We start from the raw sequence: 23,913 nt of genomic DNA on the forward strand, positions 1-23,913 counted from the left end.
GTACCAACTGTACATGTTGCTAAATTGCTATGCTTGACGTTTCGACCGCCGGCAAGATCACAGTGACTGTAATGATCGATGCATATGCAGAATGCCCATACAAAACTCTCCAGTACACTCACTATGTTTTACTGCAATCAGCTCACTGGTCGCTCCACCAACGCAAAAGAATACGTTATTGGTTGATCTTCATTTGACTAGCACAATTATAAGTGACCGACGTACTCCACTTGCTCAGAGAACAATCTGCAAATACATTTGCTAGAAGGACTACATTTTCCCTGGCTTTGCTTTCTACTTAAGGTAGACGTGATTACTGTGATGAAGAAGAAGAAGAAGAAGAAGAAGAAGAAGAAGAAGAAGAAGAAGAAGAAGAAGAAATACATTGGAATAAGAAGAGAAACAAATACATGAATGCACATTTATAGATGGGACAGGAGGCAAGAAACTAGGTAGCTCGATCACTCTGTTGCACTACACGATGTCTTCACTGTCCGCCCAGTGAACTCAGCTTTGATCTTCTTCAGCCTCACCACCACGTGGCGCATCGTCATCCTTTGGTCAGGCGAGTCGCTAGAACATTGTAAACCCAGCTCGAACACAGACGCAACAAAACCATTGTCCAAGCTGCAGTTCAAAAGAGAGGAGCCTTGCACTAGGTGGCTATCGACGACCTGGAAAATATCTACAGGAAATGCTTGATGAACCCACTGCCTAAGGGTTAGCTGTGCGTCGAACATAGCGTCGGTTGGTCTCCTTCCGGTGAAAACTTCAAGGAGCATGATCCCATAACTAAACATGTCGCTCTTCCGCGATGCTTTTCCAAGTGTTCCGTACTCTGCCCAAGACAAAAGATAAAACAGAATTAAAACGTAGTTGCTCAACCTTATTGTTATGGGTGGAGCCATAATTATCAATGATTTGTGTAGTTGGTTGAGCAATGTAACATGAGCTAGCTAATTAAGTACCTGGTGCCATGTATCCAACTGTTCCAGGCATGCTCACAGATACCATTGAGTTGTCCTCAAGTAGCAACCTTGCAATGCCAAAGTCCGCCACATGTGCAGTCATCTCCTCATCAAACAACACATTGCTAGGTTTCAAGTCACAGTGCAAGATCAACTCATAATGATCATGGTGCAGATACTCAATTGCCATCGACACATCCAGCATGATGCCCAGCCTCTCAAGGAATCCTAGGTGTTGTGTACTTTGAGAGTAGTGTAAGAGTGTCTCTAAGCTTCCATTCGGCATGTACTCAAGCACTAGTGCTCTGAAGTCATGTGTGGAACATGTGTTGAGTACCTTTATGAGGTTGCGGTGTCGCGTCATCCGAAGCACTCGACACTCAATGTCAAAACTTTGGATGGCCTGCTCTAGTTGCATGTCAAGAACTTTTATTGCGACCACCAAGCCACTGCTCAATAAGCCCTTGTAGACTTTTCCAAAGCTTCCTGATCCGAGGATGTTATGTTCACTAAAATTATTGGTGGCGTGAATGAGCTCACGATAAGAGATTATTTCATGGCCTATGACACTGGTTGGATTTAAAGACGCATTGTACCCCTCCTTCTTAATTTTCTTTTTGAGCCATAGGTATACACAAATGGCAATGGCAACCACTGCTAATATGAGTGTTGGGAGTAGAAATAGTGGTAAGTGTATAGCAGTTGAGGGTGATCTGTCAAGACAAGGTGAAAATCGGAGGCGTGGAGCACCACATAGGCCAGCATTCCCAATCAAAGATTGCACCGTGAGGTTTGAGAAAACACCTCCCTCGGGTATTTGGCCTTCTAGCTTGTTGAATGAAAGGTTTAAGATAGTCAAATAGGTAAAGTTTGCAAGAAACTTGGGAATGCTACCCGAGAGATTGTTAAATGAGAGGTCTAATGATGCTAAGCTTTTTAGTTTTTCGAATGTGCCCGGAATTGAGTTTTTCAATGAGTTGTGGGATAGATTTAGGTAGGTTAGCATATTAAGTTGTCCAAGTGATCTTGGGATGCTTCCTGTCAATAGGTTTGAAGAGATGTCCATTTGATATGTTTGTCTTAGACTAGAAATATCGGATGGTAGTGCACCAACAAAGGAATTGTGAGAAATATCCAATTTGATAAGTTTATTCAGGTGGAAAAAGCTCATGGGTATTGTTGAGCTTAGTTTGTTATTAGACAAGTTGATGTTTTCTAACCAACTAAGGTTACCAAAGTTGCTTGGTATGCAGCCCGAGAATTTGTTTGCTTGGAGAAATAAATGTTGAACACTCGCGAGCATACCTATTTGTGTTGGTATAGGGCCTAACATGTGATTGTGGGAGAGATCAAGGTACAAAAGATTTTCTAACATAGAAATGGACTCTGGAATTGGCTCGGTGAATAGGTTGTTTGAAAGATCTATCACTTCAAGGCTGCTTATATTTGAAATTGCTACCGGAAGGCCACCTGTTAACTTATTATGACCTGCGGAGAAAATGGCTAAACGTGAAGTGACGTTTCCCACAAGGTCAGGAAGGACGCCGGTGAAAGAATTTTCTTGTACATCAATGCCTTGGAGTTCTCTGCACTTGGAAAGATCTAACAAGAAGTCTAAATTCCCCTCTAAATTGTTATCTGACAAATCAACCACGTTCAAATCTGCATTATATTCGAGTGTTCTTGGTCCTTGGCCAGACAACTGATTAGATCCCAAATTTAGGTAAGACAATTCGGATAAATTTGCAAGGGATGCTGGAATGTTTCCTGTGAATTGGTTGTATCCCAGATGCAAATATGATAGTTTCTGCATAAGACCTAATTCTTGTGGAATTTCCCCTTCCAAGTTGCCATTAGATAGTTCTAATGCAGCAAGACTGGTGAGGTTGCCTAGAGTAGCTGGAATTGATCCTACGAGGCTATTAAAACCCAAGGAAAGCTTTTCAAGGTGTGATAATTTGGCTAACCATGTTGGCACGGCATCCACAAAGGAATTTCTACTCAAAGAAATTACTTTTAGGTACTGGCATGATGCAAGCCCCGACGGAAACCGACCGGTAAAGCTATTGCGAAATAGTGAAAAAAATTGTAGCATTGGGAGGCTAAAACTTTGATTGGTCGGAAATATTCCAGATAGGTTGCCGTTTGCTGCAAGTGCAAAAATTTGTAACCTAGACATGTTGTACAAGGCTTGTGGCACTAGGCCGGAGAGTTGATTAACCTGTAGGTTTAAGACCTGAAGCATGGGTAGGGACGCAATGGTGTGTGGTATAGGACCCGATAGGCTGTTATTTCCAAAACTGATGTATGACAATGAAGGCGTGTTGTTGAACAAATACGGAGATATTTGGCCACTCAAGTCATTTCCAAACAAATTAATTTTCCTAAGGTTGTGCATATGAAGTAGCAATTCAGGAGGGATCTGGCCCGAGAGCTGGTTCAAATCTAGACCAAGAAACTCCAGCCTCGTTAGGTTCCCCAGGGCAGTAGGCATGATGCTAGACAAGCTATTTCCACTGAGGCGGAGATACTTAAGACGATGTAGCCTATCAAGTTCGGGTGGAATGGAGCCAGTGAGATTGGTGTTTGTGAGGTTGAGGACGGAGAGGAACGAGAGGTTACCGACATGAGTTGTCACGGATCCAGCGAGCGGCATGCCCAGCAACGACAGAGCGGTGACCCGTTGCCTGCGCCGGCTGCACGAGACGCCGACCCAGTAACAAAAGGACGTGCCGGCGGTCCAGTTGCCGGCAAGGACGCGAAGAGGGTCGGCGAGCTGGGCTTTGAAAGCCAGCAGCGCGGCGAGGTCGGTGTCGCCGCCGGAGCTGCTGGTCGGACTCGGAGAAGATGATGAGAGGACCGAGAGTAGCGTGAGTATGAAGAAGATGGGAATGGGAGTAGGCGATGCTAGAGAGGCCATTGAGCTGGGTGCGGAGTGGTGTGCATGAACTGGGAGTGTGGAGGTGTATTTGTAGCTGTAGTCCCATGCATGTTTCCATGGTTCCATCACAGGCAGCCATGACCTATGTTGCAGCCATGGCGCGCACGGCACGGCAAGGCAACCGGATCTTTCAAAGTCAGTCAAGCGCTTGCATGTTCCAGGAAACACATGCTGCCGACTGCTGCGGCTGATGAAATGCAGGAGTGGGTGACCATTCATGGCGTGTAAGACTTGACCTGAGGTGAACTTGTTCCGGTTTGAAGTTTAGCTGTGTAGGTATGGCCGGCCGGCCGGCCACTATAGACAAGGGGCATGTGTGAACCGGCCTTGCTGTGCGGGCGGCAGCTAGCCTTGACCGACGACGACGTGCGTCGTCCTAATCTGCTCTCGTCAACACCTCGGAGACTCCAGTGGTAGCTAGTCCACATCGATCGTACGTAGAAGTTGTTGGTGACAAAGACGCGCATTACGGAAACATGTAAATAGTGTCATTTCGTAGGGCATAACTTCACTTTCAACGTATACAATCGATCAGGACACATGGCAGCAGAAAATTGCTTCGGTCGGCGATGCATGCCCACATCCGTGTAAATTCACCTCTACGCTTGTTTGTTCACTTGGACACACAATCAACTGGTCAGCTCCCTCTTTTCCCAGGAAGTAGCATAGAAATACAAGGTTCGATCGCCACGCCAAGCGTTTTTCTCTCCTCCCTGCTCCCTGGCGGCTGGAACCCTAGCCGCCGCCAGGAGAGGCCATCTTTCAGCACCGTCCTCCGGCGGCTCCCCTCCGCCGGCGACCTCGGTCGTAGGTGGTGAGGGGGGTCGCCGGATTCACGCGCGTGGATCGTTTTTACTTCTGTGTAGTCAGGTTTTTAGGCTGTTCATCGTCTTCGCTTCGGCGGCGATGATGACGGTGTTGAATAAAGATTTTTCGGATCCTTCCCTGACGAGGCCATCGGTCCTATGGTTGGGGATGGATTTGGAAACCAGTCTGTTCAAGTAAGGATGGCGTGGCGGCGGCGACATCCTCGTGGTGGACCTGTGCCCTCGGGCTCCGCCGCTGCGACGGCGTTTGCTCCAGCGTCGGCGTGGAGCTTGGGAGGTAGTCCAGGAGCGGATGCAGATTGTGGTCTGCATCGACGACATCTGGAAGACGGAACGTGTGCTGGGTTCGTGGTTCGTGGATGGCAGATATGGTTTCCTCCTTCGGCGTCTTAGTCGTGGTGGGGTGCCAGATCTGGAGTTCGATGGCGTGTCCGGGGTGTTGCCTCGGTCTGATTCGTTCAACGGCAATGGCTTCACTTTTGGTGAGCCACCTTGAAGGTCCGCAAAGCTGCATATCAGCGATGGAGCCGCGTCGAGCTCGGGTGAGGAGGTGATCCATCGTTCTTTTCTTCGGCCGTTGTTGTGGTGGTGCCGGAGGCAGGTGACGGGCGTTGGTGCTAAGCTCAGAGATGTTCTGCTATCTTTTCAGTTTTGTCATGTCGGTTCTTACGTGACTTGTACCTTCTTTTTTGCGAATAGACTTGTACTTTGTTCTTTATGATATGAATGAGACACGTATTATCATGCAAAAAAAAAAACCCTCTTTTCCCTGTTCCTTCATCTTCATGGTAGTTTTCGGCCATCCCCTAAGTGGACGCTTATTTTGTCTCTATATGTTTGGATCGGACAATCCAAACATTTTTAGTCCATCAACATAGGTGCTCATACTGGGTCGGACACGGGCGGACGTCCGGAATGCTCACTACTGCAGATCCAGATGGTAGTGACCGATCAAAAACTTTTCTACACTCAACACCGTGACGGTCCGACATGGAATGCGCCAGGTTTGAAAGCGAAGCCACATTTGCTTCATCGTTTGACCGTGAATCTCTCTACACCCAACATGCATCGTTAAAATTTGGCATTTCTCAGGGTTCCTTTCATATATTTAAGTCACTAGATACACTTATAGACATTTAATGAATATATATAATTTTAGTTTGAACTACAAGTACATGAAAAATAACCACTAACTTTTTTTGAAAATAACTTTAAGTTATTGGTAATTTGGTATAGTGTTAGGTTCAATACAACATTCTTTTTGGAAATTGAAACATTTGTGTGAGAAAATCCTAAACTTCATTACATGCATCTTATTCTTTTTAATCTTTTATGAAATCTAAATTTGCTCAAAGAAAATATAAAAAATTGCATGGTGACATTGTAACATCTCATGAGATTCTGTTTAAAACTTTAGATAGTGTCAAAGTTAGACTATACGTGCTTTACTAGTGAAACAAATCCACCAATACTAAGTGATACATATGAGTCAATAGTGATGCACCTTTAAAACTGGCCGGTCAGTGACGACGTACCCATGAGTGACCCCTCACCCTACATGGAATGTCCTGTCAGTGATAAAGTACAAGTCATCATAGATTTGTCTATAAAACTGGCTCCCTGATGACTAGTCATTAGTGGCCCCTATTTCCCCCCTTTTGGCCGAACAGTGATAACATATTCAGAGTCATTTAAGAACACTGATGAGGGGTCGGTGCTAAAACGCTCCACGGTGGTGCCTCCGGAATGGCCCCAAATCTAGGGGTAGAGGAGGGGCATCTAAACGTCCACCATGTCGAACGTCGATAGATCAGACCCACCCCAAACCCCACCCAGAGCCCGTGGTTTTTGACAATCTACTCCACATTCTTCCCACGCCCGACCCCGATGCGTCGCCAAATCCACCCCAACGCCACTGAAGGAAATATGCCCTAGAGGCAATAATAAAGTTGTTATTTATATTTCCTTATATCATGATAAATGTTTATTATTCATGCTAGAATTGTATTAACCGGAAACTTAGTACATGTGTGAATATATCGACAAACCAAGTGTCACTAGTATGCCTCTACTTGACTAGCTCGTTGAATCAAAGATGGTTAAGTTTCCTAGCCATAGACATGAGTTGCCATTTGATTAACGGGGTCACATCATTACAGAATGATGTGATTGACTTGACCCATTCCGTTAGCTTAGCATTTGATTGTTTAGTATATTGCTATTGCTTTCTTCATGACTTATACATGTTCCTATGACTATGAGATTATGCAACTCTCGAATACCGGAGGAACACTTTGTGTGCTACCAAACGTCACAACGTAACTGGGTGATTATAAAGGTGCTCTACAGGTGTCTCCGATGGTACTTATTGAGTTGGCATAGATCAAGATTAGGATTTGTCACTCCGATTGTCGGAGAGGTATCTCTGGGCCTCTCGGTAATGCACATCACTATAAGCCTTGCAAGCAATGCAACTAATGAGTTAGTTGCGGGATGATGTATTACGGAACGAGTAAAGAGACTTGCCGGTAACGAGATTGAACTAGGTATTGAGATACCGATGAACGAATCTCGGGCAAGTAACATACCGATGACAAAAGGAACAATGTATGTTGTTATGTGGTTTGACCGATAAAGATCTTCATAGAATATGTAGGAGCCAATATGAGCATCCAGGTTCCGCTATTGGTTATTGACCGGAAACGAGTCTCGGTCATGTCTACATAGTTCTCGAACCCGTAGGGTCCGCACGCTTAACGTTCGGTGACGATCAGTAATATGATTTTATGTGTTTGGATGTACCGAAGGTAGTTCGGAGTCACGGATATGATCACGGACATGACGAGGAGTCTGGAAATGGTCGAGACATAAAGATCGATATATTGGATGACTATGTTTGGACTTCGGAAGGGTTCCGGGCAAGTTCGGACAAATACCGGAGTACCGGGGGGTTACCGGAACCCCCCGGGGAGTGTAATGGGCCTATTGGGCCTTAGTGGAGAAGAGGAGGGGCGGCCAGGGAAGGCTGTGCGCCCCCTCCCCCTCTAGTCTGAATTGGACAAGGAGGGGGGGCGCCCCCCTTTCCTTCCCCCTCTCTCCTCCTTCCCTCTCTCCTACTCCTACTCTTGGAAGCGTTGGAGTCCTACTCCCGGTGGGAGTAGGACTCCCCTTGGGGCGCGCCTAGGAGGGCCGGCCCCTCCCCCTCCTCCACTCCTTTATATACGGGGGAGGGGGCACCCCATAGACACAAGTTGATCAGTTGATCTTTTAGCCGTGTGCGGTGCCCCCCTCCACCATAATCCACCTCGGTCATATCGTAGCGGTGCTTAGGCCAAATTCTGCGTCGGTAGCATCATCATCACCATCATCACGCTGTCGTGCTGACGGAACTCTCCCTCGAAGCTTTGCTGGATCGTGAGTTCGTGGGACGTCACCGAGCTGAACGTGTGCTGAACTCGGAGGTGCCGTGCGTTCGGTACTTGGATCGGTCGGATTGTGAAGACGTACGACTACATCAACCGCATTGTCATAACGCTTCCGCTTACGGTCTACAAGGGTACATGGACGACACTCTCCCCTCTCGTTGCTATGCATCACCATGATCTTGCGTGTGCGTAGGAATTTTTTTAAAATTACTACGTTCCCCAACAGTGGTATCAGAGTCAGGTTTATGCGTAGATGTTATATGCACGAGTAGAATACAAGTGAGTTGTGGGCGATACAAGTCATACTGCTTACCAACATGTCATACTTTGATTCGACGGTATATTTGGATGAAGCGGCCCGGACCGACATTACGCGTACGCTTACGCGAGACTGGTTCTACCGACGTGCTTCGCACACAGGTGGCTGGCGGGTGTCAGTTTCTCCAACTTTAGTTGAATCGAGTGTGGCTACGCCCGGTCCTTGTTGAAGGTTAAAACATCACATACTTGACGAAATATCATTGTGGTTTTGATGCATAGGTAAGAACAGTTCTTGCTCAGCCCGTAGCAGCCACGTAAACTTGCAACAAAAAAGTAGAGGACGTCTAACTTGTTTTTGCAGGGCATGCTGTGATGTGATATGGTCAAGACATGATGCTAAATTTTATTGTATGAGACGATCATGTTTTGTAACACAGTTATCGGCAACCGGCAGGAGCCATATGGTTGTCGTTTTATTGTATGAAATGCAATCGCCATGTAATTGCTTTAGTTTATCACTAAGCGGTAGCGATAGTCGTAGAAGCAATAGTTGGCGAGGCGATAATGATGCTACGATGAAGATCAAGGTGTCGCGCCGGTGACGATGGTGATCATGACGGTGCTTTGGAGATGGAGATCAAAGGCACAAGATGATGATGGCCATATCATATCACTTATATTGATTGCATGTGATGTTTATCTTTTATGCATCTTATTTTGCTTAGATCGACGATAGCATTATAAGATGATCTCTCACTAAATTTCAAGGTATAAGTGTTCTCCCTGAGTATGAACCGTTGCGAAAGTTCGTCGTGCCGAGACACCACGTGATGATCGGGTGTGATAAGCTCTACGTTCACATACAACGGCTGCAAGCCAGTTTTGCACACGCAGAATACTCGGGTTAAACATGACGAGCCTAGCATATGCAGATATGGCCTCGGAACACTGAGACCGAAAGGTCGAGCGTGAATCATATAGTAGATATGATCAACATAGTGATGTTCACCATTGAAAACTACTCCATCTCCCGTGATGATCGGACATGGTTTAGTAGATATGGATCACGTGATCACTTAGATGATTAGAGGGATGTCTATCTAAGTGGGAGTTCTTAAGTAATTTGATTAATTGAACTTTAATTTATCATGAACTTAGTACCTGATAATATTTTGCATGTCTATGTTGTTGTAGATAGATGATGCATGTTGTTGTTCCGTTGAATTTTAATGCGTTCCTTGAGAAAGCAAAGTTGAAAGATGATGGTAGCAATTACACGGACTGGGTCCGTAACTTGAGGATTATCCTCATTGCTGCACAGAAGAATTACGTCCTGGAAGCACCGCTAGGTGTACCACCCATGCCGGCCACGGCAGACATTGTGAATGTCTGGCAGTCGCGTGTTGATGATTGTTGGGGAACGTAGTAATTTCAAAAAAATTCCTACGCACACGCAAGATCATGGTCATGCATAGCAACGAGAGGGGAGAGTGTCGTCCACGTACCCTCGTAGACCGTAAGCGGAAGCGTTATGACAACGCGTTTGATGTAGTCGTACGTCTTCACGATCCGACCGATCCAAGTACCGAACACACGGCACCTCCGATTTCTGCACACGTTCAGCTCGGTGACGTCCGATGAACTCACGATCCAGCAGAGCTTTGCGGGAGAGTTTCGTCAGCACGACAGCGTGATGACGGTGATGATGATGCTACCGACGCAGGGCTTCGCCTAAGCACCGCTACGATATGACCGAGGTGGATTATGGTGGAGGGGGCACCGCACATGGCTAAAAGATCAACTGATCAACTTGTGTGTCCATGGGGTGCCCCCCTCCTCTGTATATAAAGGAGTGGAGGAGGGGGGAGGGCCGGCCCTCTATGGCGCGCCCTGGAGGAATCCTACTCCCACCGGGAGTAGGATTCCCCCCTTCCCTAGTTGGACTAGGAGAGAAGGAAGGGGGAGAGAGGGAGGAAGGAAAGGGGGGCGCCGCCACCCCCTCCAAGTCCAATTCGGGCCAGAGGGGGAGGGGGCGCGCGGCCTGCCCTGGCCTCCTCTCTCTCTCCACTATGGCCCAATAAGGCCCATACACTTACCGGGGGGTTCCGGTAACCTCCCGGTACTCCGGTAAAATCCCGATTTCACCCGGAACTATTCCGATGTCCAAATATAGGCTTCCAATAAATTGATCTTTATGTCTCAACCATTTTGAGACTCCTCGTCATGTCCGTGATCATATCCGGGACTCCAAACTACCTTCGGTACATCAAAACACATAAACTCATAATATCGATCGTCACCGAACGTTAAGCGTGCGGACCCTACGAGTTCGGGAACTATGTAGACATGACCGAGACACGTATGCGGTCAATAACCAATAGCGGAACCTGGATGCTCATATTGGCTCCTACATATTCTACGAAGATCTTTATCGGTCAAACCGCATAACAACATATGTTGTTCCCTTTGTCATCGGTATGTTACTTGCCCGAGATTCGATCGTCGGTATCTCAATACCAAGTTCAATCTCGTTACCGGCAAGTCTCTTTACTCGTTCCGTAATGCATCATCCCGCAACTAACTCATTAGTTATATTACTTGCAAGGCTTATAGTGATGTGCATTACCGAGAGGGCCCAGAGATACCTCTCCGACAATCGGAGTGACAAATCCTAATCTTGATCTATGCCAACTCAACAAGTACCATCGGAGACACCTGTAGAGCACCTTTATAATCACCCAGTTACATTGTGACGTTTGGTAGCACACAAAGTGTTCCTCCGGTATTCGGGAGTTGCATAATCTCATAGTCATAGGAACATGTATAAGTCATGAAGAAAGCAATAGCAATATACTAAACGATCAAATGCTAAGCTAACGGAATGGGTCAAGTCAATCACATCATTCTCTAATTATGTGATCCCGTTAATCAAATGACAACTCATGCCTATGGCTAGGAAACTTAGCCATCTTTGATTCAACGAGCTAGTCAAGTAGAGGCATACTAGTGGCACTCTGTTTGTCTATGTATCCACGAATGTACTAAGTTTCCGGTTAATACAATTCTAGCATGAATAATAAAAATTTGTCATGATATAAGGAAATATAAATAACAACTTTATTATTGCATCTAGGGCATATTTCCTTCAGTCTCCCACTTGCACTAGAGTCAATAATCTAGTTCACATCGCCATGTGATTTAACACCAATAGTTCACATCACCATGTGTTGGGGATATAACTACTGGCGTAACCCGCCCAGGAGGGGCCGGGTTACGTTATGGAGATTCATCATATGAAACCCAATATCAAGCTTGAAGATGGCGGTTCAGTAAAGGGCCTAAAGCCCATAGGCGACTTAAGGCCCGTAGTGATAAACCACCGTAATGGCATGACTTGTATTGTAAGGCAGGAATAGTTAAGAGACCGAGCCGGACACTGTTTATGAGCCGGCCGGGACTCTGAGAGCCGCTGGGCGTTAACCTCTGTATATAAAGGGACGACCCAGCGGTGGTTCAAGGGGGGTAACATAGAATCGGTAGCCAAGCATAGCGGATTTTCTCCCTGGTCATCGAAACCCTAGTAATTCCACCTTAACTGGAGTAGGCTTTTACCTTCACCGTAAGGGGCCGAACCAGTATAACCCTCGCGTCCTTTGTCCCGCTTTAACCCCTTTAAGCTTCCTAGTTGCGATGGCTCCACGACTAAGTTCTTTCACGAGGACATCTGCCGTGACAATTCCACGACAGTTGGCGCCCACCGTGGGGCCAGCGCACGGTGGATTTGAGTTCTTGAAGGGCAGCTTCGAAGGGCTCAAGGGATACGTTGTGGGCCGGATGACCAAGAGTCGTCGCGGCAAGCTCTACATCGACAACGCAGGCTGGGGCCCCGATGTTGACTCAATCGAGTACGGGTACCGGGTCCCCTTTGGCGGAATCCACGTTTTCATTGGCAATATTGGTGAGCCGGGCCCTGAGCCGGACATCTGCACCGACCTCGTCGAGACGGCTCAGCGCGCGAGACCCGCCCGGACTCTGCCTACCTTGAAGCGTGCTTTCGTGGGATGCATCCATGGAGGATTCTTTGAAGGATCTAGATCTGGCGATGAGACAGCCATCTGCTCTGATGGTGAATCGTCCACAGGTGAGACGGACTCGTTGTATCAACTTCAAGACGGCAGGCTCGGGGGTTGTTCCGATGGCGACAGTAGTCCGGACCCCTTTGAGCCGCCAAGCCGGGTTGGAATCTTCCTGGCTGGTACGCAACCTGTTCAAAACTCCGCCGCTGGGGCAGGAGGCCCTGTGCACTCGCCGGCTCAGGTGCTGATGGACCTCACGGATAAGATGACTGCCCTGTTAACCGCCACGGTTGTCCCAGCGGATCAAGCTCAACATGATGCAGAAGTGGCACAGTTAAAGCTGGATATAGCGCAAGCCAAGGAAGATCTGGCAGCGGAAGGAATCAGGATGGCCGCAGAACGGGCGGCTCTGGACGCCCAGACTCAGCTGATTCAAGTGCAGTCTTTCCGGCTCACAATGGATCAGAATGCATCCAATGAGGTCATGAGAAGGAGGCATCAGAAGGCTCAATCTCGGCTCCCTCCGGTTTATGATCCTCGAAACCTCTTCAACACGCCCGGTGCAGGGCCTAGTAACCCGCCAGAGATGAACCGGATCACGGCACTCGGGGTTGGAACGCTGGTTCAGCCACAAGTGATGGGGCCTCCCCATGTGAATACTGCCCCACCTTGATACATACCAATACCACCGGGTCATTACTCTAACCCATTGGAAAACATGATCGCTGCAGCGGCACGACTGGCGGCTCTCCCGGTCGAGGGCGATTCTCCAACGGCGGTCGAAACCCGCAGGGTCAGAGAGCTTCTTCAGACGGCTTTGGCACAACAGGAGGCATATTCATATAGCCGGGACAGGATTCATTCAACCCCTCTTCCAAACCGGAGCCCGAGTTATAGCAGACACATGGTTTCGGCAGCCGGTTCAAGCAACGTCCGGTGCCGTAACTTGTCAGGTGGGCATGCCCCGACGCATCATGGAGCCTTTAACGCGGTAGATCAAGACAGAGCACGTCAAGAGGTTGAGCAGGCGGCTCAGCTGACAGCTTACCAGCCCTTCCCGGTTTACCCGACGGCTTCTATCGAGGCAGGCATAGCTACGAGGACCGGAGGTGTCCCTTGTCTGGTGCCGGCTCTCCGTAACGAACGTCTGCCCAAAGATTTCAATGGACCTAGGAAGGTACCTAATTACACGGCTGATTTACAGCCCGGAGCATGGATTGAAAGCTACGTGATGGCTATGGAGTTGCTGGAGGTCAGTGAAGCGGCGATAGCCAAATACTTCACCATGATGTTGGATGGGGCTGCCCGCACTTGGTTGAAGGGACTGCCACCTAATTCCATCGGGTCATGGGCAGAGATGAAAGCCCGGTTCATCCAAAACTTCAAAGATACATGTAAGCAATCTATGTCAATTGTGGATTTGACTAGCTGCAAGCAGCAAGAAGGCGACTCTACAACCCATTGGGTACGCCGGGTCAAGGAAATAATACATTCGTCTGATAAGATGGATGCCGGCTCTGCGGTCTTAATGTTGGAGCAAAATTGTCGTTTTGCGCCCCTGAAGATGAAGCTCGGGCGGCTCAAGCGCGATTGCAACGATATGGGTACGCTGATGGCGGCTCTGGTCAAGTACGCCGACTCTGGTAGTACCAAGGATCCCGCGTCTAATGATGAAAAGACAGGGAAGGGAAAGAAGAATGGGAACGGCAAGGGCCCTCAGCATAACCCAGCGAGTCAAGGAGGTAATAAACGTAAGGCTGATGATAGTATGGAGTTTGTGGCTAACACCAACGCGCAGGGTAACAATCACCGACGTAAGGGGAGACCACCTCCCCGGTCTGGCGGGTCAGGCCCGACGCTTGAGCAATTGTTAAATGAGCCCTGTCCAAGGCATGGCTCTAGGGAGAAGCCGGCCACTCATCTATGGAAAGACTGCGCGATCATGAAAGCTTTCAAGAATTCCAACATGTTCGACGGTAACAATGGGCAGGGTGGCGGCTCAGGTGGCGGCGGCTTTCATGGCCCGGGCGGCGGTTCAAATTCCAATTTTTAGAATTCTCAAGGTAATCAAGGTGGTTTTAACCAGCAATCTGGCCAGGGTAATCAGCAGCAGCAGCAGGGGGGATACCAGACCCATCCAAAGCAGCTCAATAGTGGACAGTATCATGTGTTTACTACCAGTTTGTGCAAGCGAGACCAGAAGCTTCATAAGAGGGTTGTGAACGCTGTTGAGCCGGCAGTTCCACGTTACTTGCGATGGTCTGAGCAGCCGATTGTATGGAGTAGGGAAGATCACCCTCCCCGGGTTGATAATCCAGGTCACCTGGCCTTGGTGGTGGCTCCTCAGGTTGGTGGGTATAAATTCACTAAGGTACTCATGGACAGAGGTAGTAGCATCAACATCCTCTATTATGAGACCTTCCGTCGTATGGGATTAACTGATAAAAACCTCAACCAGTCCAATACTGTTTTCCATGGCGTGGTACCCGGTAAGTCGGCATATCCAGTTGGTAAGATCGAGCTGGAAGTAGCCTTTGGAGATGAGTACAACTCCAGGGCGGAAAAACTGACTTTTGAGGTGGTCAAGATCAGAAGCCCGTACCATGCTCTATTTGGGCGGCCGGCTTACGCCAAGTTCATGGCACGATTGTGTTACGTATATTTGCAGCTCAAGATGCCGGGTCACAACGGGACCATTACGGTTCATGGAAGCTGAAAGATAGCTTTGGAGTGCGAGGAAGGTGACGCTGCTTACGCCGAATCTGTTTGTGCGACGGAGGAATTAAAGTTTTACAAGGATAATGTTGACCCGGCAGACATGACGTCTTTGAAAAAGCCGACCACGGAGCATGAGCCGGTAATGAAATTTAAGTCGGCCGATGAGACTAAGCTTATTGACTTTGTTCCAGGCGACTCATCTAAGCAGTTCAGCATCAGTGCCAATCTGGATCCTAAATAGGAAAGCGCGCTCATCGAGTTCATCCGTGAGAACCGGGACATCTTTGCATGGAAACCTTCTGACATGCCGGGTGTATCGAGAGAACTCGCTGAGCACACTCTTAATATTGATCCAAAATTTAAGCCAGTCAAGCAATTTCTCCGGCGGTTTAACGAGGAGAGGTGGAAAGCCATTGGTGAGGAAGTAGCCCGGCTCTTGGCGGCCGGGTTCATCGTCGAAGTCTTTCATCCAGAATGGCTAGCTAACCCGGTGCTCGTGCTCAAGAAGAACGACACCTGGAGTATGTGTGTGGATTATACGGATTTAAACAAGGCTTGTCCGGCTGATCCTTTTGCTCTCCCTCGTATTGATCAAATTATTGATGCTACGGCGGGTTGTGAGCGTTTGAGTTTTTTTGGATGCTTACTCTGGTTACCATCAGATCAAAATGGCAGTTAAGGACCAAGAGAAGACGGCGTTCATTACTCCTTTGGGAGCCTTCTGTTATGTGTCTATGCCTTTTGGGCTCAAGAGCGCCCAGGCGACTTACCAGCGGTGCGTACAGAATTGTCTTCATAATCAGATTGGGCGCAACGTTCATGCCTATGTGGATGATATTGTGGTAAAATCCAGAGAGAAGTAGACCTTGATAGACGATCTGAGGGAGACCTTTGGTAATCTCCGGGTCTACAAGATGATGCTTAACCCGGCCAAGTGTGTTTTTGGTGTTCCTGCAGGCAAGCTCTTGGGTTTTCTGGTTTCTCATAGAGGCATTGAAGCTAACCCGGAGAAGATTAAGGCAATCACCTCTCTGGCTAAGCCAGCGTGTATAAATGACGTCCAGCGTCTGGCGGGTCGGATCGCTGCTTTAAGTCGGTTTATAAGCCGGTTGGGCGAAAAGGCCATACCGCTGATTCAGATGATGAAGAAAACAGATGACTTTGTCTGGAGTGATGCTGCCAATGCCGCCTTTGAGGATTTGAAAAGACAGTTAGCTGAACCGCCAGTTCTTGCTGCTCCTGTTGATAAGGAGCCCTTATTATTGTATGTAGCCGCTAACACACGAGCCGTCAGTGTGGCCATCGTGGTGGAGCGCAAGGAGGCAGGTAAGGAACATTTAGTTCAGCGGCCGGTTTACTACGTCAGCGAAGTACTTATTGAGTCCAAGCGACGGTATCCACATTGGCAGAAGCTTGTTTATGGGGTATTCATGGCAAGCCGGAAGCTTAAGCAATATTTCCAGGGCCACCCTATCACTGTGGTTAGTTCTGCTCCTTTAGGAGATATCATCCAAAACAGAGAAGCCACAGGAAGAGTCGCGAAGTGGGCCATTGAACTTGGGCCTCATGGTCTAAAGTATGTGCCACGTACTGCTATCAAATCTCAAGCATTGGTAGATTTCATCAACGATTGGACAGAGCTGCAGATGCCTGAAGAGAAACCGGATAACACATACTGGACTATTCACTTCGACGGGTCCAGGCAATTGGAGGGCTCGGGGGCTGGAGTCGTGTTAGCTTCCCCTCGAGGTGACAAATTTCGATATGTGTTACGGTTGATGTTTCCCTGTACTAACAATGCAGCTGAGTACGAGGCCTTGCTCCATGGTCTTCGGATGGCTAAGGAGATGAGCTTAAGCCGGGTAAGGTGCTTTGGTGACTCAGATTTGGTGGCTCAACAAGTATCAGGCAAGTGGGACTCTAAGGACCCCCTCATGGCGGCTTATCGCCGTGAAGTTGATGCCATTGCCGGGCATTTTCAGGGTTACCAAGTGGAGCACATTGACCGCAGAAAGAACGAGGCGGCTGATGCCTTAAGCCGGCTGGGCTCTCAGCGAAAGCCGGTGCCGCCTAATACTTTCTTGGATATTCTGCATAACCCTTCTGTCAAGTTACCTACAGAGGAAGACTTGGCTATTCCTGACCCAGAAGCATAGTTGGTGGCGGCTCTTCACGTGATCCCAGATTGGACAGTGCCATATTTGGCTTACATGACCCGGGGAGAATTGCCTGAGGATGAAACTTTGGCCAGACAAATAACCCGGCGGTCTAAGTCAATGATAATTGCCAATGGCGAGTTGCATCATCGCAGTGTCACTGGGGCTTTTCAGCGTTGTGTTTCCCCTAAGGAAGGTCAAGAAATTTTACATGAGATTCATGAGGGGGATTGTGGCCATCATGCCGGCTCAAAATCCCTTGTGGCCAAAGCTTTTCGTCATGGTTTTTATTGGCTGATGGCTCATGCTGATGCAGAGGACTTAGTTAGTAAATGTGATGGTTGTCAGAAGTTCTCAAGACGTGCTCACGTGCCGGCTCAAGAGTTGAGGATGATTCCAATCACTTGGCCGTTTGCAGTTTGGGGGCTTGATATGGTTGGGCCTTTCAAAAGGTCCAAGGATAAGAAGACCCACCTCTTGGTGGTGGTTGACAAGTTCACAAAGTGGGTTGAGGCAGAGCCAGTTAGTAAGTGTGATGCAGCCACGGCGGTTCAGTTCATGAAAAAGGTGATATTTCGCTTTGGTTTTCCACACAACATTATAACTGACAATGGTACCAATCTGTCTAAAGGAGCCATGGAAGAATTTTGTCAACGGGAGCATATTCGGCTTGATGTTTCATCGGTGGCTCACCCCCAATCCAATGGCCAAGCTGAGAGAGCCAATCAGGAAATCTTGAAAGGCATCAAGCCCCGGCTTTTGGTCCCTCTGCAGCGGACGCCGGGTTGTTGGGTGGAGGAATTACCCTCTGTGATATGGAGCATCAATACTACTCCTAATAGGTCTACGGGTTACACACCTTCTTCATGGTTTACGGAGCCGAGGCGGTACTCCCTAGCGACATCCGTCATGACTCGCCTCGTGTGGTGGCTTATGTTGAGGCGGACAATGAACAAGCGCGTCAGGATGCTCTTGACTTGTTGGACGAACAACGCGACATAGCAGCAGCTCGCTCGGCGATTTACCAACAAGACCTGCGCCGCTATTATAGCCGCCGGGTTAATTCCAGAACCTTTCAGGAAGGTGACTTGGTGCTCCGGCTCATCCAGGATCAAACAGATGCACACAAGTTATCCCCACCTTGGGAAGGGCCCTTTGTGGTCAGCAAGGACTTGCACAACGGGTCATACTACCTCATCGATGTTCGAGAACACAAAGATTCACGTAAGTCGGAGGAGGAGACCCGCCGGCCGTGGAATATCGTTCATCTTCGGCCTTATTACACTTGAGCCACCGGCTCTCATAATGTACATATTTCTGTAACCATGTATATATTATGATAAATAATAAGGCAGGACCTCTGTCCTTTTCCTCCCCAAAGGTAAATGTGTCATTGTTATTTTCATTGTGACCTCACATGATCGCTTGGGGGCTGATCCGGCGTATGATCGTATTCGAATCTAGCCGTTAATATTATGATCACTTGGGGGCTTCCTGTTCAAACATAGGTCGTATTCGAACCAAAGAGAACATAGCTGTCGATACCCTTTTGATCGGCACACTGCCGAGCTCACTGGGGAGCTTCTTGATCATATTTGAATCATAGCTCAACCCCCTTTCGGAACCGACGTGGATCATATTCGAATCAGCGTCGTTAAACAACTCTCAAGGTCATTTGGGGGCTTCCTGTTCAAACATAGGTCGTATTCGAACCAAAGAGGACATAGCTGTCGGTACCCTCTTGATCGGCAACGCCAAAGCCACTGGGGGCTATATGATCGTATTCGAATCTTAGCTTAACCCCTTTGGGACGGTTTACTGGTCGTATTCGAATCAGAAGCCTCCAAATTTTTGAAGTCTCTTTTTGCAAACAATTTTTTGGATTTTATTTGAAGTTCTTTTGATCATGTCTAAAGTGTTCAAGGGTGGTTTCTATTCCACCGGCTTAACCTTGATCAATAAAGTTGATCGCACATAATAAACATCATATTACAGAGTTGGGTTCTCACCCTCATTTTTTGGGTCACATAAACCGGCAGTGTAATCGAAGGATCACAGGTATGCTGTTATGATTGTCTCAAAGATATAATTGAGAACCGGTTTTTTATGATTTTGATTCATACTCCGGGTTATATGTAAGATATATGACCCTCCATGCGGTAAGCCGCCAAGGGACTTGTGATTTGTTTTATATGCAGGAAAACTTCAAGCAGCTCTTTAAACGTAAGGAAAGCAGAGGATCAAGCATAACCCGGGGGAATATAAGAGGGCGGCTTAAGAAGTGTTGAGCGCCACACAAGTGCGCGATGACACGACAAAATTAAGCGTTTTTTCTACCCTATTACATGACTCCCCGAGTCCAAATAATGAAGCATTGTTTTCATCAAGACGTAAACATGAGCCGCTTAAAGGATTAAAGGTGTTTTGGGCCTGAGGCTTCCGGTGCATCCCTTTCCGCTCCTCCGGCTGTTTCCCTGTCTTGGAAGGTTGATGATTTCCAGTCAATGCCACTCAAGGCTTCAAATTCAGCTGCATCATCAATTAACCCAGCCGAATCAACTTCAGGGGCGAAGGTATGCTTACGAGTTGGAGGGATCAGGCTGATTGCTTCATAATGTGGTGTTGGAATTCTCTGATTCTCGGCGTCATAACCCGGTTGGTATTTGGTAAGGTCCGTGTCATTACCGATCAGAGTGGCCACAGGGCGTATGTCCTTCATGCAAGCGGCGAAATCCTTCTGGTTAAATGGGGTGCCATCCTCCTTCAAACTGGGATACCCAAGGGCGATGTCGGCCGGGTCTAGCTCCGGTAGCCACGCCTTAGCCCGGCTTAAAGCGGCTATGGCTCCGGCTCTTGCAGAAGCTCGTCTCAATTCCTGGAATCGTTGAGGTAGCACGGCAAGCCGCCTTAGCACATCCGCCAGATGAGTGGGAACTTCATTTGACAGAGCCACGACGGCTAAGGCACGTTGTGACCCGGTGTATAGTTGTTCCACCAGGGTATAAACGGCCTTCAGCTTTGTCAGCATGCTTTGGTTGAGATTGGAACTCCTGGTGCCTGCATTACAAGGTCAGGTGAGTTGATGAAAATTGAGATGCTTGTTGAAAAAGATTTAAGCTAGCTAACACTTACAAAGTAACTTACCAAAGATTGCTGAGACCATCTGAGATACATGGCGTTTTAAGCCGGATAACTCGGCAGTTGTTTCTGCAAGAGTGGCCTCCGCTTGTTCAACCCGGTGGAGTAAAGCAACCTTTTCATCAGCCCAGGCTTTTCTCTCGGCTTCAAACTTCTTTTTCAGTTTTTCTTGTTCGGATACACTAAATTCAAACTTGGAATTGGCCTTTTGGGTCTCACTCTCTTGAGTTTTCAGGCGAGTCTTCAGTTCAGAGATCTCCGATTCAAATTGATTGATGGCGGCCTGTATGAATTCCAGGTTACAGTTAGGGTTATCACAATGCAACATTAAGTCCCAAGCACTTTGCAAGCAAAGATACTTGGCACTTGGGGGCTAATGTATGCTGAAGAACTCTATTTACAGTGGCGGTTCATGGAAATAAGTCGCAAGCACTTTGCAGGCAAAAGTACTTGGCACTTGGGGGCTAATGCATATTGCTGTTCAAGTACTTGGTTAAAACAAGGTGAGGACCGGTTCAAATATGCTGTCTAAACCGGCCCTTGGGCGCTACCGGATAAGCCGGTTTTCTTGCAGTGATTACTAAGCTGGTGTTAAGTCTACAACATATTTCATCATAAGTAATAGACTTGGGGGCTGGCATAGTAAGGATAACTAAGGAATAAGCAACGAGAGTTATACCTTAGATTTTTGGTATATTTGTTTCACCATATCAATTTCCAGATCCCGGCTGTTGTGCACTTGGTTTACATAACCAGAGACAATGTCTCCAATACTCAGATGAGCATAATCAGTGATGTCCAGCTTGGCTTTGCAGCGTTCCAGAAGTTCTTCCTTGGCGGAGCACTTAGCCAACACGGTAGGTCTCCCCGGCTCAACAAAGTCAGTCCGGGTGATTTCAACGTCCGGATCATCCGCCTTGGTCGGGCTAGGGATCTCCGGGTTCTCAGAACCTTCCATAACTTGTTCGACAGACGGATCAGTGGCGGGAGTTGGAGCATCATGGGCTGGTGCGGCCGGCGGCTCATGAGTGGAAGCATCAGGAGCAGCCGTTCTGAGTTCCGGTTCAGCTAAGATCGGTTCTTCGGCCGGCTTACTTCTCTTCGCCCTCTTGCTGGGCTTTACTTGTACACTGAAAATTAAAGGGTTAGTACAAAAACATGAGTAAGATAAGCACAAGATAAACAGATTATCATTACCCTGGAGCGGTTTTGAAAGCCGGCATGCTAGACTGCATTGATTCGCCGGAGGAAGGTGAAGTTCCCTGGTAGTTTGAGTCAGAAGAATTGAGTGGTTGACGAGTGAAACTTGCCAAAGGGTACAAAGAATATAAATCGGAGATAACCTCAGTCCGGCGTTTCTTTGTTACACCGCGTAAGCCGGAGGAGAGGTCCGCATCTTTACTGGTCCGGGTCTGCCTCCGACTCTCGTGAATCTGTCGCTTCAAAAGAAATTGAGGATCTTGATAAGCTAAAGGATGTGAAAATCTTACTTTCCGGGTTACCCTTCGGACTTTCTGTCTCAGCAAAGGCTCGGAGTCAGAGGAAATTATAGTTACCTCTTCAATTACTGCATGACTCGCTCCTGTGTCCTCCTGCTGATAATCAGTGTCAATAAGATGGTTAAAAAAGGAGCCTAAAGAGTCAAGAGCTACCCCTGACTCGGACCATCCAGATGAAGCATATTCGAGGCGCTAGGTTTGTTCCCCTTCTTACGGGCATCGGCTTTCCTGACGGCTTTCTTAGTTTTTCTGGCTTTCTTTGCAGCCTCATGGTCATACTTGACCTTCCAGAATTTATCATCAGCCTGTAAAATATAGCAAGAGTTTTTGAGTAAAGACGAAATTGTCAAAGTGGAAAGTAAGATGCTCAAGTTAATGGTTTACCGCTGGAGCTGGGTTAGCCTTGCAGAAAGGGCTTAAGCCCGCTTTCCCGCAATCTGACAGGCTCTCATTCAGAAGAGACTTGGTCATATCATCGATAACATCCTCAGGTAAGTCGTCGGGGCTGTGCGGTAGAGGATCAGTCTTCTGGCCCGTGTAATCGCACATCAAGCCGGGGCGGCGGCTCAAAGGAATCACCCGCCAGGCAATCCAAACCCGGACCAAGTCAATGTCGTTTAGGCCGTTCCCCAGAAGAGCTTTGATCTTGTTTATGGTGGGGGCAAGTGTTTGACGTTTAGCCGGAGATAATTTGTCTGGTAAGGGGTGAGTTGACTCCAGGCGCAGGGCGCGAAAGCTGGGCAGAGGGTTCTCATTAGCCGGAGAAGTGTCTTGACAGTAGAACCATGTCTGGTTCCAATCTTTAGGGTGACTTGGCGGCTCGCATAAGGGAAGAGACAGTCTCTCCATCGCTGGATTGAGATTCTGCCAAGTTCCAAGCTGGGCCCATGGGCACATTCGTTTTGATAGTTCAGATAAAATAGCTCTCTAAAGAGTAGTAAGCTGGGTTCTTCTCCAAGGTACACCTCACAGAACACTTGGAAATTGCAGATGTGTGACACGGAATTGGGCCCGATGTTGAGGTCGCAGGTCAAAAAAGTGCAAGACGTCTCTGAATTTTTTTGAGCCGGGTGGAGCAAAACCCCGGTTCATGTGATCAGTAAAAATGACAACTTCCCCATCCTTGGGTTGAGGCTTTTCTTCTGACGGATCAGGAGCACGATAGGACATGACCTCTTTCTTCAGCAGATAACCGGTCTTCACAAAATCGTTTAAGATGCTATCAGTGACGGTGGATCTAACCCAGTTGCATGTGACGGGTGCTTTGGGAGCCTTGGGCGGCATTATGAAGATGGAAGCCTATGACAAAGTAAAAATTTCCGGCTCAAATTGAAGCCAGAGAAAATATTTCAATTCATATTCAAGATGGCGGCTTATGATGGGGCCTAATGATATATGGCTAATTGTGTCAGATTGTTTAAGCCGCCATGGGCATCATAAGCAATTAAGTTATTTAAATCCACTATGAGTGATCAGGAGTATTCATTGAGCATTGCCTCTTTAAGCCGGCGATAAGAGCCGCCATGGCTAACGGATACAGCTTTTGCCTAAGTATCGCACAAACAGGTTTCATAGGTTGCAGATGTTATTTTGGATCAAACGGTCGTTCAGAAAAGAAAATATTCTAGACCTAAAAACTGGTACAGATGAGTTCGTGAGCTCTAATGAGGTTTTTTTACAAGCAAAAGGGGTCTGCTTGTATTGAAAATGGACGCAAAACAACTACTGCATGAGTTCTATACTACTTTTGTATCAAAGGAGACTGCGGTGGAAGAACTACGAAGAAACCGTGATGAACTACGAAGAACACGGAAGAACGCGGAAACCCTAATGCAGATCTGACATTCGAAAAGAGGAATACTTACTGGAGCTGCTGAACAGCGGAGGTGCGTCGCAGTTCTCTA

General features: G+C 47.8%; 1 protein-coding gene across 1 annotated transcript; it reads right to left on the reverse strand.

Annotated features, from left to right (window-relative positions):
* Positions 1-206: 206 nt before the first annotated feature.
* LOC123122835 (probable LRR receptor-like serine/threonine-protein kinase At3g47570) lies at positions 207-4,028 on the reverse strand. The gene is made up of 2 exons (XM_044543192.1): positions 969-4,028; positions 207-838 (listed from the first exon to the last, which is right to left on the reverse strand). The coding sequence occupies exons 1-2, from the start codon at positions 3,973-3,975 to the stop codon at positions 462-464; spliced, it is 3,384 nt and encodes a 1,127-aa protein (XP_044399127.1). The 5' UTR covers positions 3,976-4,028; the 3' UTR covers positions 207-461.
* Positions 4,029-23,913: the final 19,885 nt, after the last annotated feature.

The sequence above is a fragment of the Triticum aestivum genome, chromosome 5D (assembly GCF_018294505.1).
Source record: "Triticum aestivum cultivar Chinese Spring chromosome 5D, IWGSC CS RefSeq v2.1, whole genome shotgun sequence".
NCBI classification, from domain to species: Eukaryota; Viridiplantae; Streptophyta; class Magnoliopsida; order Poales; family Poaceae; genus Triticum; species Triticum aestivum.

What these genes read in the sequence shown, in the direction of transcription:
- LOC123122835 (XM_044543192.1), bottom strand. Translation starts at nt 3,975, where the DNA reads ATGGAACCATGGAAACATGCATGGGACTACAGCTACAAATACACCTCC. An exon ending in AGTTGGATACATGGCACCAG is followed by an intron (nt 839 to 968) that starts GTACTTAATTAG and finishes TGTCTTGGGCAG; the next exon opens with AGTACGGAACACTTGGAAAA.